This window comes from Lissotriton helveticus, chromosome 1_1 (assembly GCF_964261635.1).
Source record: "Lissotriton helveticus chromosome 1_1, aLisHel1.1, whole genome shotgun sequence".
In the NCBI taxonomy this organism is placed as follows: Eukaryota; Metazoa; Chordata; class Amphibia; order Caudata; family Salamandridae; genus Lissotriton; species Lissotriton helveticus.
Genome location: NC_136057.1, coordinates 1979830404 through 1979847687, shown reverse-complemented (window position 1 = coordinate 1979847687; position 17284 = coordinate 1979830404). Strand labels below are relative to the sequence as shown.

At 41.1% G+C, this 17284-nt stretch overlaps 1 protein-coding gene across 2 annotated transcripts in view; it reads left to right on the top strand.

The window, feature by feature from the left end:
* The window catches only part of DPYD (dihydropyrimidine dehydrogenase), a 3662673-nt gene that overhangs the window by 2923452 nt on the left and 721937 nt on the right, over positions 1-17284 (top strand). For both annotated transcript variants that reach the window (XR_013594885.1, XM_078644210.1), the window contains exon 17: positions 14469-14589. Coding sequence is in view for 1 of the 2 variants with exons in the window: in XM_078644210.1 (XP_078500336.1) it covers positions 14469-14589 (121 nt within the window). In the remaining variant the exon portion in view is untranslated. The remainder of the gene's footprint in view (positions 1-14468; positions 14590-17284) is intronic.

Below are 17284 nucleotides of genomic sequence, written 5' to 3'. Positions count from 1 at the left end.
TGAAGTCAACACTTCTAAATAAATATTCTAAAACAAAAGAAAAGGAGAATTCGCTTTGAAGAACACATAGAGGTTATAACTAGTAGAGAGACTTTTATTCAGCCCTTGCAAAGTATACTACGAGATATGAAACCGGAAAATGAAATCGATTTTAGGAATTTTCAGGACAAAGGATTAATAGTAGAGCAGATGGTGGTTTATGAGGCCCTCTTCTCGGACATTCTGGTTCCCAAAGGACATTACGTTATTGCCCCAGTAGAGGAGCCCGTATCACCCATTGCAGTAGAACAAAGGGGGTCTGTTAACCTTATTCCATCAGTACTTAACCCCTTGGCTGTCTCTTTCCCTTACTCCATTAAAATAAGAGGTAATTTAGAGATAAATGGCGTTAAACTCCCCTGGGAAAATATGAATACATTAAGGCTAGAGTTTATTCCTCTGTTTGATGCAGATTTATTATTAAACAGGACTTCACTACTTAAATATCTCTCGGAGATCGAAAGTTTGAAACTTATCAAAGTAGCGATATAAATCTAGTTTCCATTCAAACCACAGAAGTTGGTCATGAGTCGAGGGTAATGTTTAAATCCACTGCAACACTTTAATGGGAGATGGACAGCAGCCCCAAACACAAGATGGCGTCACGTTTTCTGATGATGCGCCGGATAGCTAACGGCACGTCAGTGCACACAATGTCCAGAGGCCGCAGAGCACAGGAGACATGGAGGAACGTCACTAAGGATCCATGGTGACATAAAGTGCAGGTATGAGTGCGCACTCTACATTGAGCTCAATTAGATTTAAAATTTGAAAGAAGCTCGAGTCTAGGATCAAACGGCTATTGAGCGGTAGAATGAACGAGTCTCAACAAAGGTTAAAGAATCATAGACAAAAAACAAGATGTCTCAACAAGTTTTGCTCACATTCTCCACCATCTCCACAACTTGCTTCTCTGATAGGCACTTCATGTGCAGGAGTGGGAGCATGATTGCCATTTTGCATGCAATTTCCTCAGTCTCTTCAACTTGCTTCTCTGTCAGGCAGGTGAAAATTAAAAACACTTGCAGTCTGATGTCTCACAGGACACAGTCAATGAAATCAAAAAGTGGCCATCCTTTAGTTTGAACCAAGTTGATCCAATGTACAACAAAGTACATCCTCTCCAATGTTGTGTGCACTCACTCATAACAGAGTATGGGGCATCACGATACTGTGCACAAGCCAAAAACACACAATGCTTGTAGAGAGTCCAACCGCCACAATGTAAAGTCAATCACCAATACTTTGTCCTTCTGTGCAGTTTCTCATCGCAGTGCTACACTGAATGTGCACAACTGTTGTAAGCAAGATGACTGCTTTACTATATGTTGAGCTGTGTATACTCCGAAAAACACTTCACTGAGACCATTTTGCCAACATGTCGAGCCACACTGTCCCTGTGGGGTACCTGTGAATTCAATTCACTGAGTTAGTCCATAACTCACATCTGTGCAGCCACAAATCCATTATACAATAGAAGCAACCAGACATCCAATATCAAGACAGTTCACACCTGCAGAGAATTTCATGGAGCAAGTACAGGCTGGGCAAACACGGTGGTAGGGCCGTCCGATGACATGGACACTGGTGGGGCTTGCTTGCCTGTTGCTCCAAACAAGACGCTCTTTACATAGTTACGGATAATTTCCTCTGTCTTGGTACTAAAGTCCCTTGTAATCTCTTGGTTTCCGTAATCTCTTTTATTTTCTCCTTGTTGCTGTACTATCCTTAAAGACGCTTGAGTCCAGGTCCGCTTGTGGCCAAAATAATGATGTACCCTGTACATAGAGACTCTGGTAGCCATGTAGTATATTTCAAGTCTTCTTTATTGGTTCCATGTCAGGGTAGTATCAATCATAATCCAGTCAGCTCTTGTCAGGTACGAGCTATGTACCAGCTCTACCAGGAGCAGCCTGCCTAGCTGCTCAGCCCATCTCCAACTGTCACTACTCATCCACACAGGCACCCACACATTCCAAGCATCACAGTCACACCAACATTCCGTTAACATCTCTCACTCTGGCTGAGCAGCTAGGAGGACCTAGGCTGATTACTTGTAAATGTAATCCTGAGGATATAACAGTCACTGTGGAGTAAAATTCTTTACCTGGTATTTAAGTATTGTTATGAAAATAAAATGGTTCCCCTATCCTGGAAGGCAAGTATAATAGTCTCTCTGTTTAAGAAAGGAGAACGAGATCTTCCTCATAATACCCTCAGATTGTGCTTTTTGATGTGGTGGGTAAAGTCTTCGCTAAATGCCTTTTGACCCAAATTAGCGATTTGTCGGATGCCATTAAAATTTTACAGTTGGAGCAAACTGGGTTTAGAACAAAACATGGAACAATTGATAATTTAACTGCTCTACAGGTAATAAATGAAAACTATGTCAAAATTAGAGGAGGAAGGTTGTATACAGCGTTTATAGACGTCTCCACAGCATTTTACAAAGTAGATCGTCCTCTGCTGTGGAGAAAGCTTTTAAATTTGGGTATGCTGGGCACCCTTTTGGAGTTAGTATTTGCCCTCCATATCGAAACTTGGTGTGGAGTCCTAATGAGAGGAGAAATATGACTCTCACAAGTTATCCCTACTGCAAATGGTCTACAACAAGGATGTTTATGGGCTCTCCTGCTTTTCTCCCTATATATTTCTGATCTCCCTCACAATCTGACCCAAAGTGAGGTCATTGCCCCGTTACTTGGGGGAAAACCGATTGTGTGTTTACCCTATGCAGACAACATAGTAATTTTGGATATGATGCCTAGGGAATTAAATAGTCGTCTGCAGGCACTTCATAAACATGCAGAGGCTCATCATTTAAAGATTAATATATCAAAAAGTAAAATTATGTGTATGCATGAAAGAAAGAAGCTGCAGTACGGAAATTGTGTATGGTCTGTAGGTGGCCAAAAAATTGGAACTTGTAAAATCATAAACCTTTTTAGGAAAAATAGTTTGTGGCAAACTAAGTGATAAAGCCCATATAGAAAATAACATCTTTAAAGCTACCATGCAGGGGGAAATCTTGGACTCCCTTTATAAGTCTTCTGGAAAAACACATTGTGCACTTTTATTGGAGGTGTTTCGTGCAAAGATTCCTGCTTCCTTGCTGTATGGTATAGAATTGATCACTATAGAGACATGTTTTTTTTTAAATATAACAGAAGGCCGAATTGTAAGAAATTTGGCCTCAGTTAACTCAGCATGTTCCGTGGCGGCCCTCAGGTTAGAATTTAGGTTGAGAAGCACCTGAGCACAGGGTTTTGTGGGTAAAGTGCGTTGGATCCTAGGTCTGGCAAAGGGTGATTTTGGTACATTAACATTTTTACTTCAGGAAGAATTTTTCAAATGTTTAAAAGAACAGTCATTCATTTTTAGAAATTTTAGGGCTGCGGTTGATTTGCTGCAATTAGATAAGTTCATGCTCTTTACTTTATCGCTGTATCAATTAAGGGCTACCTTGAAACAGGACACTGGGGAATCAAGTTTTACAAGGAATAGGAAAGCTTGCACTCCAAAGAGGGGTATCCATCTGGTCATTGTCTCCTGCTTGATAAATAAAGTACAGGCCTACATTTCTTGGAACCTGCCTCATGGAGTGCTCTGTTTTTGGCTATTATTGAGCCAGGCGATGCTCCTTTTAAACCGTTATTGTCTAAATGATATGGTTCATCACCAATTAATAATTTATGCAATAATGGCATCCAGGATGTTAATCATGTGTTATTTATTTGCCCTGCATTATTATTGTTTTGGCGTAAATGGATGAGACAAATATGTTTACAACTGTCTATTCTTTCTGCCTCTGCACAAATCGATTCTCTCTATGAGCCGCCAAATGAAATGTTCTGCTATAGGATTTTTAATTTTTATAAGTGTTTTCTAAACAGGTAGTAAGGCTCATTAGGTTTGTAGGTAGCAACCGCTAATACTTTTTTTTAATCCTATGTCAATTACCTCCGACATCTTTGCACTAGGGGCATAAAGGATATTTTTTATTATTTTATATTCTATATTATATTGCTATGTTTTAATCTGAGGATTTTTATATTGTTGGATTTCACTTAGGACTTGCAGATGCCTTGTTGGATAGGAATATTTTCTGTGTTAATTTTACATCAAAATAGATTCTTGACTCTCATGTTGTTGGTTTTTCCAGTTTATGTGGATCTCCACGGAGCTCCGTAATCATAAATAAAATAAACTTGAAACTTGAACTTGATGTGGCATGCATTATTCACTCTACCATCATGAATGTCACTGTATCCCTAAGGAATTAACTTATGATTCAGTATGGATTTGTTTTCATTTTTACATGTGGAAAAATCTTACAAGAAACCACACATATCATTCGCTCACAACAGCCAGAATTTCATTGCTTAAGTGGAAAGGTGTTTTTGTTAATGACATGTTTAAGATACAGTAATTAACATTAACATGTGCAGATATTTTACATTCCTGTGAATCAAACATCAAACTTGCAATCAGCAAATCAAAAATTGACTTGTATCATCGCATAATACATGGTATGTAAAGTCTTATTGTCTCAAATAAGTTCATTCCCTGTGTTTACATTTTCCAACATCCATAAACACTTTCACACCACAACTTAATTTGATTCACCAGTCAGGATGATATGAGCTCACAGTGTGCTGTGAAATTTGTTTATTTTCAATGAGGTGTGTAGTACTCTCTGGACACTTAACAATAGGAACTGTATGGTCCTATAATGGACACTGTAAACACACCAACACTTTTACAATAAAGCAACATTACAAAAACATAATTTCATATAGAGATATGCCACAATAAACACAACCTGTCACATTGGCGCTGTTCATTCACCAATTACAAAGCCTGCAATTTCAGTTACCAAGTGTGGCTCCCTTCCTGCTACATGTGCAGTACTGATGGCAAAGATACTGCTAAAACAAACTTAGAATTGCATTGCTTGAAGATTACCTCTGGATTATACTTGTGATAACCCATTAAGTACTCACATCGCTGCCTCATTGTTAGTCAGACATATAGGTGAAGAATCAAAAGACTATTATTATGCCATCCTAATTGAAGGTCGGACTATTGAGTGGGAAAATATGTTGCTCAAAATGTTCAGCCTCTTTAATCCTCTAAAATCGTACACACACAACTATGGTTTTCCCACTATGGCAGTCAACTCCAACCATAATTTTTCAACAGCAATAACTTAAGTTTTATTTCATGACTTTATCACTTATCTGGTGTAAAATATAATCATGTCATATGCGCTACTCATTATGTACCACTGATTAATGCCAGAAATCATCATCTTAGTCTAAAGAGACAGAGCCAGGAGGGAGTTTATAGACTTAATGTGAACCCATGAGGCAGTTATGAAATCTTATGAATGAAATTTGAGAGATACTTCATTAGACGTCTCAGTGCTTCCCCACCTATTGGAAATTACTGTCTCTTTTTTAAGGTTCTTGTCTTGACTGTCTTTGCCTGTTAACCAGTGCATGTGCTCCCCCTTTCAACATGAAGCAATTAGCATACCCTTGATTGGTATATTTAATAATCCTATAAGTGCGTAGTATATGTTACAAATGTTGCCCAATGTAAATGTCACTTGTGGGCTGCAGCAATCATTGTTCCACCCACAGCAGTGATAGCAGAAATATGGCCACATGCCTATCATTTGTGGCCTGGCTCTGCAGTTTTGAACTGTACATTCAACCTTTCAAAATTACTCTTTTAACAGGTCAAAACCTTTCCTTTAAATAATAATAAATTACCTCTAAGCAGTCCGTATTGTCCAGAAAGCAGGGTGCATGGTATTTAAAAGTTGGACATGCCAAAGTTTAATCTTACATATGTCCTTACAGAGAAAAGCACTAAAAAGCTAATGTTACTATAGCATGGTTGGGTGTTCCATAGAAAACTATTGAGATTGATAATGTTATCTCTAGTTTGGAAACGCATACAAATTTCCTTCTTGGACTTTTTGAAAAACAGTCCACTGGTGAAGTAAGATTTGTAATAAATGTTTTGGAAAAGGTACTGTTCAAAAGTTAACTTTTACCTGCCTAAATCATCTGAAGGCCCATTTGCTTGAGGCCAAAGTATCACCTGGCAGCTGAATAGCCTCCTTGATGAGGTGTGAAAACTGTTGCCATAGCAGGAAAGGGCCTTGGGTGTGGGGGTGTGGGTGTCTGCTCCTCGGGCAGAATGAACTTCTAGGCCAGGACCAAGAACTTGATTAACTTCAAAGAGGCCTATAATGTTTAACAGGGTCTTTTCACAGAATTCATTATTTTTATATTCTGTGTAATGGATAATCTTTATCATAATGTCTCCCAAGATCTGACTACATTCATTTTCTTGCCACTCTTAATATATTTTTTTGCTTTAAACTACCTTTTTTTTCTAATCAGAGTTGACTTTAGCTCCAAGTATGCAAATCAAAAAGGTAACATATGGAAAGAAAGACACTGGTTATCCTACAACCCTCAATACACTATTCATTGTTCAAACTACCAACCCGAGTGAGCCTACTTTCAATTTTCCATTATACAGTAGTGTACTACAGGCGGTAGGAGGTTTCTCTGATCACCCCACTTTCTCAAACAACTGAACCAGAATCTTGACTCTTTGAGATGTGTTGGAGGACCCAGCCTGTTATTGACAGAAAACTATTTTAAAAAAATTCTAAAACTATACATAACAGATACATATATTTGCGACTCTGATTGGATTTCACAAGTGGCTCACTACGGAAAGAGGTCTTCAATGTTGTCTTAGAAAACAAAATGCAAGAATTTCAGCATAGTATCCCATAAGGCAACTGCACTAAATTCACTGAGTTCTTCATCTTGATTGTAGAAAATTGCAAAGGGAACATAGCAGCGAAAATAATCGAGCACCGATTTGTCGCTCTTTCTCTCACACACTGTTCCTAATTACCTTCACCATGACATGTTACACAAACTTAATATATAAAACAGCTGTATTTCTCCCATTCTCAATTGCTTGCAAGGTTTAACCTCCTGTATCTGAAAATAGGGTGCCTCAATTTTCCCACTGTTATTTATTACACATATTGGTGGCCAGGTAGACTGGCTCAGTAAAATCATTGCTGCTCTTAAAAGAATTGCTTGTCAAGATGGTAAATAAAAAGTCAGAATCAGTAATAGCAACAACTAATCTAATGAAAATTGCTCAAAATGGATGAGTTGATATTCATTTCGACGTTTAGTACAGGATTAGGTCTGCTTGGACCACAATCTGAATTTTGTCAGCAAAGGTAATTAAGCGGCCTTGCTGCACTTTACCACTGAACAAATGAAGATAAGATAAACAAATCAATGCTAATATATAAACTACACAGTGCAGCCAATTTGTTGGTTTAGCAACAAGCACAAGCATGATAAGGATAGGGAAACTGACTGCCATTGACTCATTCATGACAAAGACCATAGTGAAATGTGCCAAACCAAGTGACTGTTCAAAAACAATATATGACCCAACAAAAGAGCAATATATGATGATAATTGAACAGTTGTATGAGGTATTCGGATAGTTTAGACAGGACACGGCTAATTTTGCTCCCTTTTTATAAACTTCTATTGTAATATGAATATTTGTCAATCTTCATCTTTATTTTTGTAAAGTGCTCATGCAGCCTTGTAACTGCTTCGGTGTGCTAGAGAGAACAGTAGGAGTGTGGAGAAGGTTCAGCAAACAGGATGATGTCAGTTTTATAAGGACTGGTCCTTGGCAAGATTTGGGGGACTTTCTAGTCCTTTTAAAAGTCTGCCTACATGTGAAAGTTCTTTGTAAACTTTTAATAGGGAGGAGCTTTAAGAGTTGAAAAGCCAACAGTCATTTGCCTTGCACCATGTGGAGAGATGGTGTATGTAGTGTCTTGTAAATAAAAGATTGCTGGAACTCTTTTCGTTCCCACCGTACACCAAAAGCCTGTGGCGTAAGCGTTGGAGAGATGAGTTGAAGGCAGGCTTAGAATATTGAGTTCTGACTTACATGCAGCAGAATAAAATTGTGTTAAATTACTCTCCGTGTTCGGCGTGGTATTGGTGAGGACCTAGGTTGGCAGGACACTACAACTGGTAACGTGATAGGGCATACGAAACCCGTACACTGAAAGCACTCTCCCGGAGAGTTTGACATGGTCCAGCAAACTGCTCTTGCATGCCATGTGTGCCACAGGCTAAGTGCAGAATTAACCCTGGCACAGGTGGAGTCTCAGCGCAAAGATAGCCTTTATAAAATCCATAAAGATAAAGAAAGTGACATTGAAAGTCTACGTGTCAGTGACAAGGAACTTACTGAAACAGCCACAAATAAAAGGTACTGTGCCATTACGCAAATTAATGCCATATGCTATACAGAGTAAGAACGCTAAAGGCGGATGCAAACAGGTTACGAAAGCAGCGCACAGCAATATTTCAGTTAAATTCAATTTGAAAATCATGTGCTATGCAGCAGATATTAACCTGGTGTTTGTAAAGAAGCATCCCAGCACAAAGCCAACAAATGTTATCTGTTTTCATGGACTTATATTGTACAAAGATTTAGGGCCAGATGTACTACCGATATTTACTGTCGCAAAGGGGATTTAGACCCCTTTGCGACAGCAAAATAGGTCAGGCCAGTGTACTAACCCTATTTTGCAAGTCTCAAAATAGGGTTAGCGACTAGCTATTAGGAAGGGGCGTGCCAAGGGCAGCCCTTCCTAAAAGTGAGTCCTTACCCAATGTATGATTGTTTTGCGACTGCAATTGCTGTTGCAAAACACTCCCAGTTTACCGCCCTTCTCAGAAGGGTGGTAAGACATGCGCAAACAGGTACAGGGGTCCCCGGGGGACCCCTTCCCCTTTATGAATTGATGCACAAATATTTTTAAAGAGCAAGCTGTAGTTCCAGGGAGTACTACCTGCCCTTAAAAAATGTAACTGAAAGTTTCATTTTCCTTTTTTCAATGCATCCCATTTTTCTTTAAGGAAAATGGGCTGCTTTATTGACATAGCAGTCCCAGAAATGGAGGTCTGCCGACCCTAGCAGGCCACCATCCCTGGGAGTGCCAGCCATTCCCAATGGGGATGCAAATTGTGACAGCCTCATTAATATTCATGAGGCATGCAATTTGCGACCTCAGCGGGAATCACAAACAGTGTCTGAGATACTGTTGTACATTGCAATTTGTGAGTTACAAATTGCGAGTCGCAAAGCAAATTTGCGACTTACAAAGTGAAGTAATTTGCGAGTTGCAAAATGCAAGTGTCGTACATCTGGTCCCAAGCTACTTACTGAAACCACTGACAATGCAATGAGTAGCAATGAGGTGCTGCAAAGCGGCCCTGGAAAGATGGCTGGGGTTGTGCTAGCGGAGTTGTTCCCGAACGAATGGGCTCAACACTAAAGCTGCCGGGTAGGAGCTCAGAACAACTCCATAGAGCACCATCAAGTAAAGAGTTCTGATGGAGAGTAAGGGCGAGATCCAAGCTCCGAAAGTCATTAAGACTGACCCCCAAAGCCAGCACATTATGAGCACTAGAGAAGCTCTGTCTGATTAAGTTCCACAGGAAGCGCATGGGAGACCACTACTGTCCACCAAAGTATGTACGGCTGCTACATTCTTAACCGCATGCGTGCGGTCGATATTCTGCTGCTGCGCTGGGATTTACAAAAACCCATTATTCATGACGAGCTGGGCTCGTCATGAGCGTGCGAGGAGGCTACCTCATGACGAGCCCAGCTCGTCATGAGCGTCGAAGGGGTTAAAACCCCCAACTGCATTTGATACTTCCATATTAGCAATAGATTAGGGGTGGGCGGCAAATTCCTTGCGAAATTTCGGCACTTCCACGTTCCGCGCGGAACGCGGAAATGTCAAAACTTCCGCGACGGAACGGAATTCGGGGGCATGAGGTATTAATTAAACCTCACCAGGAAGCATTTACACATATAAATAAAGCAGGAGCCCGAGTAGAAGCTCAAATTCTGTAACGCATTAGTCAGCCCAAAAACCTTGTGAGCTCGGTCGAGGCTGGGCAGGTGTGTTTGCTTTCTCCCCACATCTACCGTAGTAAATTAACTGTGATCCTTGATGGAGGTCTTTGCATCCAGGACTTTATCGAGTGCAGTCCCTGTGTAGTTCCTGTGACCAGGAGGTTTTTCCTCCTTCTTGATATTCAAGCAGATATTGCCCATGTTGGGGTAGGGGGTGTAATGGACAGACTGGCATGTTGCAACACCCGCCGAGTCCAGTCCCCTTGTATCTTGCAAAAGTCCCTTCAGCTCAGAAAGAGGTCCTATGTAGGCCTCGTGCCACAGATTACATTCAGAAACCTCCCTATGGAAACTCCTGCTGCAGAAATGAACGCGTATGTAGGTGTGTCACAGCTTCCAGTTCTGGTGTGATGGTTTTCTTCCAGCTCTTACTGTGTGAGTAGTAGTCCAAAAAGGACGAGCACACTCTTCAAACCGTACATTGTTGCACCGGTGCAGAAACTAGTAAAATACGTGCAGCGTTGTGTAAACGAGGCTGCAGGGTGCATTAGTGAAACGTGCATCACGAGGACTTTGTGGAAAAGAGACAGTTTGTAGAACAGTGTGGTCATTCTGGGGCAGTGATCAAAGCACGGTTGGAGGCGAGCGTCGATTGTGGGGTCTGCTGCTGGGAGACAGCGCTGTTGTGCAGCTCTTACATTATTTCTCCATCTAGATCTAGCTCCCAGAATTGTCCTTGAAGCCCATGCTGTCGTCATTGCTGTGTTGACAAAGCGTGCTTTTCAATGTTCTGTTTCCCACTCGTATTTATTTTCTAACAGCTTGTCTGTAGTCATGTAGAAATCATCTCCGTTATTGGCTGATGGCATTGTTGCAGCAATGGGGCGTTTCCCTCTACCACTTAGGCTACATGAGTGAAGCTGTTCATGACATCACTCTCAGCCACAAGATGAGAAAAATCCTCTTTAAATACATTACCAACCCATCTTCGATGTTATAGCCCTTCTTTGTTGCTTGGAACTTATAACAGGCATCTTTCATCAGAAGTGGGCGTGCAGCCTCCATGCCCCTGACAACGGACTCTTTAAAGGAGGCGAGCTGCAGGCATCAGGAAGGGATGTCAGATGCCCTGATACCCTGATACCCTGATACCCTGAAGGAGTGGCGCTCCTACCCGGGCCCTGGACAAAGCACTTTCTCAGTTTGTTCAGCAGTAGGGGACGCCTGTTTCTGTGTACTGACATCACACCCATGCACAATGACTTTTTTTGTTAACTTGTTTTGTATGTTTTTTTGGGCCACTTGTAGCAAGACTGTGTCTCGTTGCAAAGCACAGCGTTATTCCTTTTACCTTTTTTTTTTTTTTTAAGCTCTCGGAGTTCCTAAAATGTGAAGCTTAAATATATATAAAGCAGCAAAAAGGGTTCCTGAGTGACAGTTCATTTGTGCCAGCGTTTGCCATGTGTGGCGTAGTTATTGGCGAGTACACGGGCTGGGCTGGGTGAACTCTACAGTGTGTTCTAGACAACCAGTCTTTTCAGTCTGGTTAGTTGGAAATAGAACACAAGCTTGGCTAGTCAGAAAAAAATCCATCTAGAACTTTATGCTTTTGATCCAAGGTGTTGACCTCAACATTTAACTGGCTTCAAAATGCATCAACCTTTCCTGTCGCTCATGCTTAATATGTGCCAGTGGTAGCACTGGTCGGTACTGGCTATCACTGTTGGGGACTGTGAATCATTCATTTTGTTCATGGCTTGTTCCATTGCAAGATAGGCAAAGCAGAAATGGGAGAATGAAGGGGAAGGTATGAAACATTAAGCCAGGGAGAAAGCTGGGGTGAAAAACAACCGACAAGAGTGAAATATTTATAGTATGGTGTTTGAACTAAGAGGCATGAGGAGGAATCAAGACTAGATAGCTCTGGTGATTGACAAACTAAAGTTTCAGCAGTGCCAGTGATGGCCATTTAAAACAAAAACTGTCAACCCATGTACTTATTTGTTTGTACAAAGTAAGAACTGAGCCACTAACATAAAATCATGTATCCATTAAACCAGGGCCGGCGCTAGGCATGGGCAGCGTGGGCGGCTGCACAGGGCCTCGCACTCAGGCCACCAACATGGGGCCACGCACTGGTGATGTGTCCATTTGTTTCCCTGGCGATCGTTTTCAAAGAAAGGTGGCCCCCTCCCTGGGCCTCTCAGGAATGGTGTCCGGAGGCATAGGGGAGGGAGACAGAGACGCTCCCTCAATTGCAAGGAGACCATTCACAGACACTGTGGGGGGCCCATTGTCTATTTGGCGCCCCCACAGTTTTAACTTTTAGACCACAATCAATTCTCACACCTATCGGACTGAAGGTGTGAGAAATGATTGTGGAGTAAAAGTTAAAACTGTGGGGGCGCAAAAAAGCTGGACAATGGCCCCCCCGCAGTGTCTCTGAATGGTATCCTTGCAAGGGGCCACTTATCTAAATTAGAGGGGGCCTCGCACGTTCCCTTTTAGCCCAGGGCCTCGCAAATCCTAGAACCGGCCCTGCATTAAACACCTGTGCTGAGATCAACTTGCTGGCATGGAAGGCCTTTGGATCGTGAACAAATGACCATTAGATTAGTCACTGAAATACATTAAGTAATCCATTCACATCAACATTCCAAAATATATTCTCTATTAATTAGCCTATCCTCTGCCGCTTGTTCCCCAATCCCTTTTTTTCACTAGCAAATGCATCTAAGCTATTTATAAAGTTACATATAATTCAGAAGTATGACCAAAATAAACTCCATTTCTACGTTCTGTTAAATTGTCACCAGCTGTTTGAATTTACAGTAAGCACTGTGTTAAATTACAACATTAGCGACTTTTGTGATCTGCCAGTGATACTGGCATTAGTGAAGGGGAGATAGAGTTGCAATAGTGTGCCTCATCCTCCATATGGGAGGAGATCACGACCAGCACTGCAATATGCAGTTTTAAGCCCCCTCCCCCTTTGAGCCTCATAGTGTCTGTGGTAGCAGTTAATTGTGCCTGGGCCCAGATTTCAGTAGGGATAGAGGGCCTATGTGTGCCCCACAGTGCTATTTACTGGATGCATTCAGAGTTGACTGTAGTCAAGTCCCCAATTCAGAGGAAATAGAGTGCAGGGCTGCAAATGTATCTTTTCTGGTTTCAAATTGTAAAGGTTTCCGAAAGTAATATTCGATGTGCAGTGTTGACCAACCCCAACAATGGCAGAATACTGAGTTAAGAGTAGGTGAACTACCCCCAGCTATGTCCAGGAATGTGTTTATTAAAACATTTGAGTACATCATTGTTTTTTAGGCCATTAATAGTCCTGTAAACCAGACAGAGTCCTGACATAGTGAGTGTCAGAGGTAATAAGATGTGAGAGAGGGTAATGAGATGTCAGTGTGCGTGAGAGTGCAATACAAAGACTTTCTAGGCTTAAACAGTATAGAATTCATCCATTGAACACACTGCCAATGGAAGACACTACATATACTGCATTGCTTCTCTTTAAAATTAAATATGTGCGTTGTAACAATCATTTAAAAAAAAACATGTTTTGTAAACGCTGGAAAAACAAAGTTTTGCCTCTTTTGGTAGTTAGACAACTGGATAAACACTGATCAGCACTGATTTCAAAAGGTTTGGAAACCAATGAGAAAACACCATTGACATCTACAAAACATAAACACTGAAAACAGGACATCCCTGGTAGGTCTGGAATCTATGAAGGATCATCATTGCCAACTCCCAGAATATATGGGGGGGGTCAGTAATTGGGGTCAACCTTTGGTTGGTGCACATGTAGTGTATCCTTCCTGGATCATTGTGCCCTTGGCTCTGAGACTTTAATGTGGGCATGCCCATTCCTTCATTTATTTGTGGCTATATCTCAGTGCATGTGAGGCAACACCCACTTGACATTGCAAAGACACTAATTTGCCCCTACGTGATGTGTATTACAGAAGGGACCACGTGGCAGCTTGCATCCTCCTCTGTAATAGGACTTTGTTCCAGAAAGGCAAAAGGGATGCACATTTCTGAGTCACCCCCTGGCAACGTACGTAACTCGACCACTTGTGTACACTGCCAGTGTTACATTTATATTAATTTTGAGCCTTTTAAAAGGGAGATAACTCTTACAACATTATGGGGCGAATTCCTTAATTTAAGCATGCCATGTTCCATTATTCAATAGCAGACGCTCAACTCACCAGTCATAGGTATGTAGCATCTGTCATACGCGTAGTTCTCCCTTTTTATCTGAGTCTACTAATAACAAGTGCAATGGCTCAGCCTCACAATTATCGACACGCTGTACAGCAGATTGCATGAATGATTTTCTACTTGGAACCTGCAGGTTTAACAAATTAGTTCAATTAACGCCTTTTTGTGACCTATTTTCCTAGGATCCAGAGCTGGTTAGAAACATCTGCCGCTGGGTTCGACAAGCTGTAAAAATCCCCTTCTTCGCCAAACTCACCCCGAATGTGACAAGCATTGTGGCGATTGCAATGGCTGCCCAGGAAGGTAGGGGGGAAAGATGTATTTTTTTCTGCACATGTTCAATTATGTATGTCCAGCGCAATGACGGGCTGAATGATAATTATATAATCCGCCTATTTCCATAAAAAGCGTAATGTCTGTGAAATTCTTAGAACGCTGATGTTTTTATGACTGGATTTGTTTTGAATGTTCAAGTAGTGTTAAAAGAAATAAGGGCAATGGAAATCGAGACAACTATGAGTGCAGATGCTGAACAAGTATCAACATCGACTATTTCCAGTTAAAATGAGGACCATTAAATTGGATAAAAATAACACCAGAGACCGAAAGCATGAAAAAGCTACTCGCAGCTCACAAGGACAGTTTTCAAAAAGCTGCACATCACTCACCTCGTTAATATTAATTAACTCCTCGTGACCTGAGTGAATGCTCTGATGGAGGGCTATTTGGGGATGGGGGGTATTTGGGACACCTGCCCTAGATCCCAGCATTGGAAATCACAATGTGTCGTCATTGTAGCCCCTGTTTCTTGAAAAGACAGGAGTCACAAAGTCAAAGTCAAAAAGGTTTATTTGTATTGGTACTCGACAGAGGACCACAACATTTTTTTTACATTTTACATGTTTAGAAAAAATACAATTGTGTTAATACAAAGATAAAAAAGATTTTAAAAATGTATACAGATTGTAACAAACAAATTCATTCGGGGGTTGACTACACAGAGCTAAGAGTTCTCTCCCCATTGTGATTCTACAGGAGCGAAGTATAGGGTCAAGGTATCTTGTACGAGCTAGGGTTACTTTATGATTTGAACAAACGAGTAATACATGCTCTAAAGTCTGATCACCCCCTGCGCACAATGTACATAATGGGGATCCTCCTGGAAGCCATCTTGAGGTGTATGCTAATACCGGTAAAATGCCCAATCGAATCATGGTGATCGCTCTCCTTGCGCCGTGTGTCAAGGTAAACCCAATGTAAGACTGGCTTTGCTTGTATTCCAGTAAGTCTACAAACGGTTTATAAGTGGCTAGTTTGTTACAATGTAGGGAATCCAATTCGTAACTCAGTTTTGGGGTGAAACATTTTAGAAACAATTTTAGTTGTGCCGGTGACCAAGTAAGCAGCAGTTCTGTATTAATATTTGCCATACGAAATGCTACAGTCATGTTCTCTGAGAAGATTTGTTTTTTTACATCAATCCCAAAAGTCTCTTTTTGCAGCACTGACCTTAAAGTATTCTCTTTCGCATGTAACAGATTGTAGGCCCACCTAATTACATTGGCAATAGCTATAGCGTAAGAGCTTGTAATTGATAGTTCTAATCTCAGTGCTTGAACAGGTACAGCGTCAGAGACTTTCATAATCCTTCTTAAGATTTTTCCTTCTTTGCGATCCATGTAGACCCATTGCTTTATGGGGATGTACTCCGTCGCATAGGATAATACAGGTGGTATTTTTACTCTGTAAGTGTTTAACAATGAGGAAAAGTGTCTGTTCCCTGTTGCGCTATAAAGTCTCTGAAGGGCCGAGACATGAATGTCAGTTTTCCTTTGTAAATTTGATACCTGTATTGTATTTGTTAAATTTTTTGAAAGGATCCTGCCAAGATAGGGATAATTATCAACCTCTTCTATGTGATCTCCTCCCATCTTCCAGATATATTTGGCGCTTTGTTTTCTCCCCGAAAATGCTATCACTTTTGTTTTCTTTATGTTCGGTACTAAATAATTTTCTTTGGAATATTTATACAAAATATCCAATGATGTTTGTAGACCGAAGGGAGTGAGATCTAACAACACTATATCATCAGCATAGAGTAATGAATGTATGCTTTGCATAGCTATTTTAGGAGGTAAACTGGAGCCTAGTTGCAGGTGGTGCGGCAGGTCGCTTAAGTAGAGGGAGAATAGGAGCGGGGCTAAAAGACACCCTTGTTTTAATCCGTTATCTGTTTGGATTCTCTTTGTAAGTCCTTTTTCTCCCCCCATTTGGACTTGGCACCAGGTATTGGTATGCAGGCTTACTATAACTTGTAATAGTTGTTCGTGAATTCCAAGCCTCCTTAATTTACTCCATTATGTTGGTCTATCTACCCGATCAAATGCCGTAGAATAGTCTATAAATGCAGCGTAAACGACCTGGATTTTTCGGGTGATATATTTGTCAAAGATAGCCTGGATAACTGCAATATTATCTGTTACTGAATGTTTGGGTCTGAAGCCTGCTTGGAACATGGGTATCAGACCCAGCGAGAAGGCCCATTCTTTCAAGCGATCTAGTACCTCTGCTGCAAATACTTTTCCCACGGCGTCCATAAGTGCAATTTGTCGATAATTCCCGGCTTGAGTTCTGCTTCCCTTCTTGTGGATAGGGATAATAATGCTCCCCTGCCAGGATTTTGGTACCTGACCGGTCTCAAAAATATAATTAAAAAGGGGGCATAACAACTTACTCCATTCCTTCGGGGCGACTTGTAACACCTTGATCGGAATCTGGTCCGGGCCAGAGGCTCCCGTAGTTCTCGCTTTACGTATGTTAAGTTCAACCGAAATGGCAGTGGTTTTAGATAATGTACTCCTATCTTTTCCTTCATTCATGACCTTGCTACTTTCATATAGATTTATTAAATTTGCTTTGTAGAGATCTGATAGATAAGATTCCCAGTCGTTCGGAGGGACCGGTATTGATTGTAATTTCTTTTTTGATCCAGTTAGTT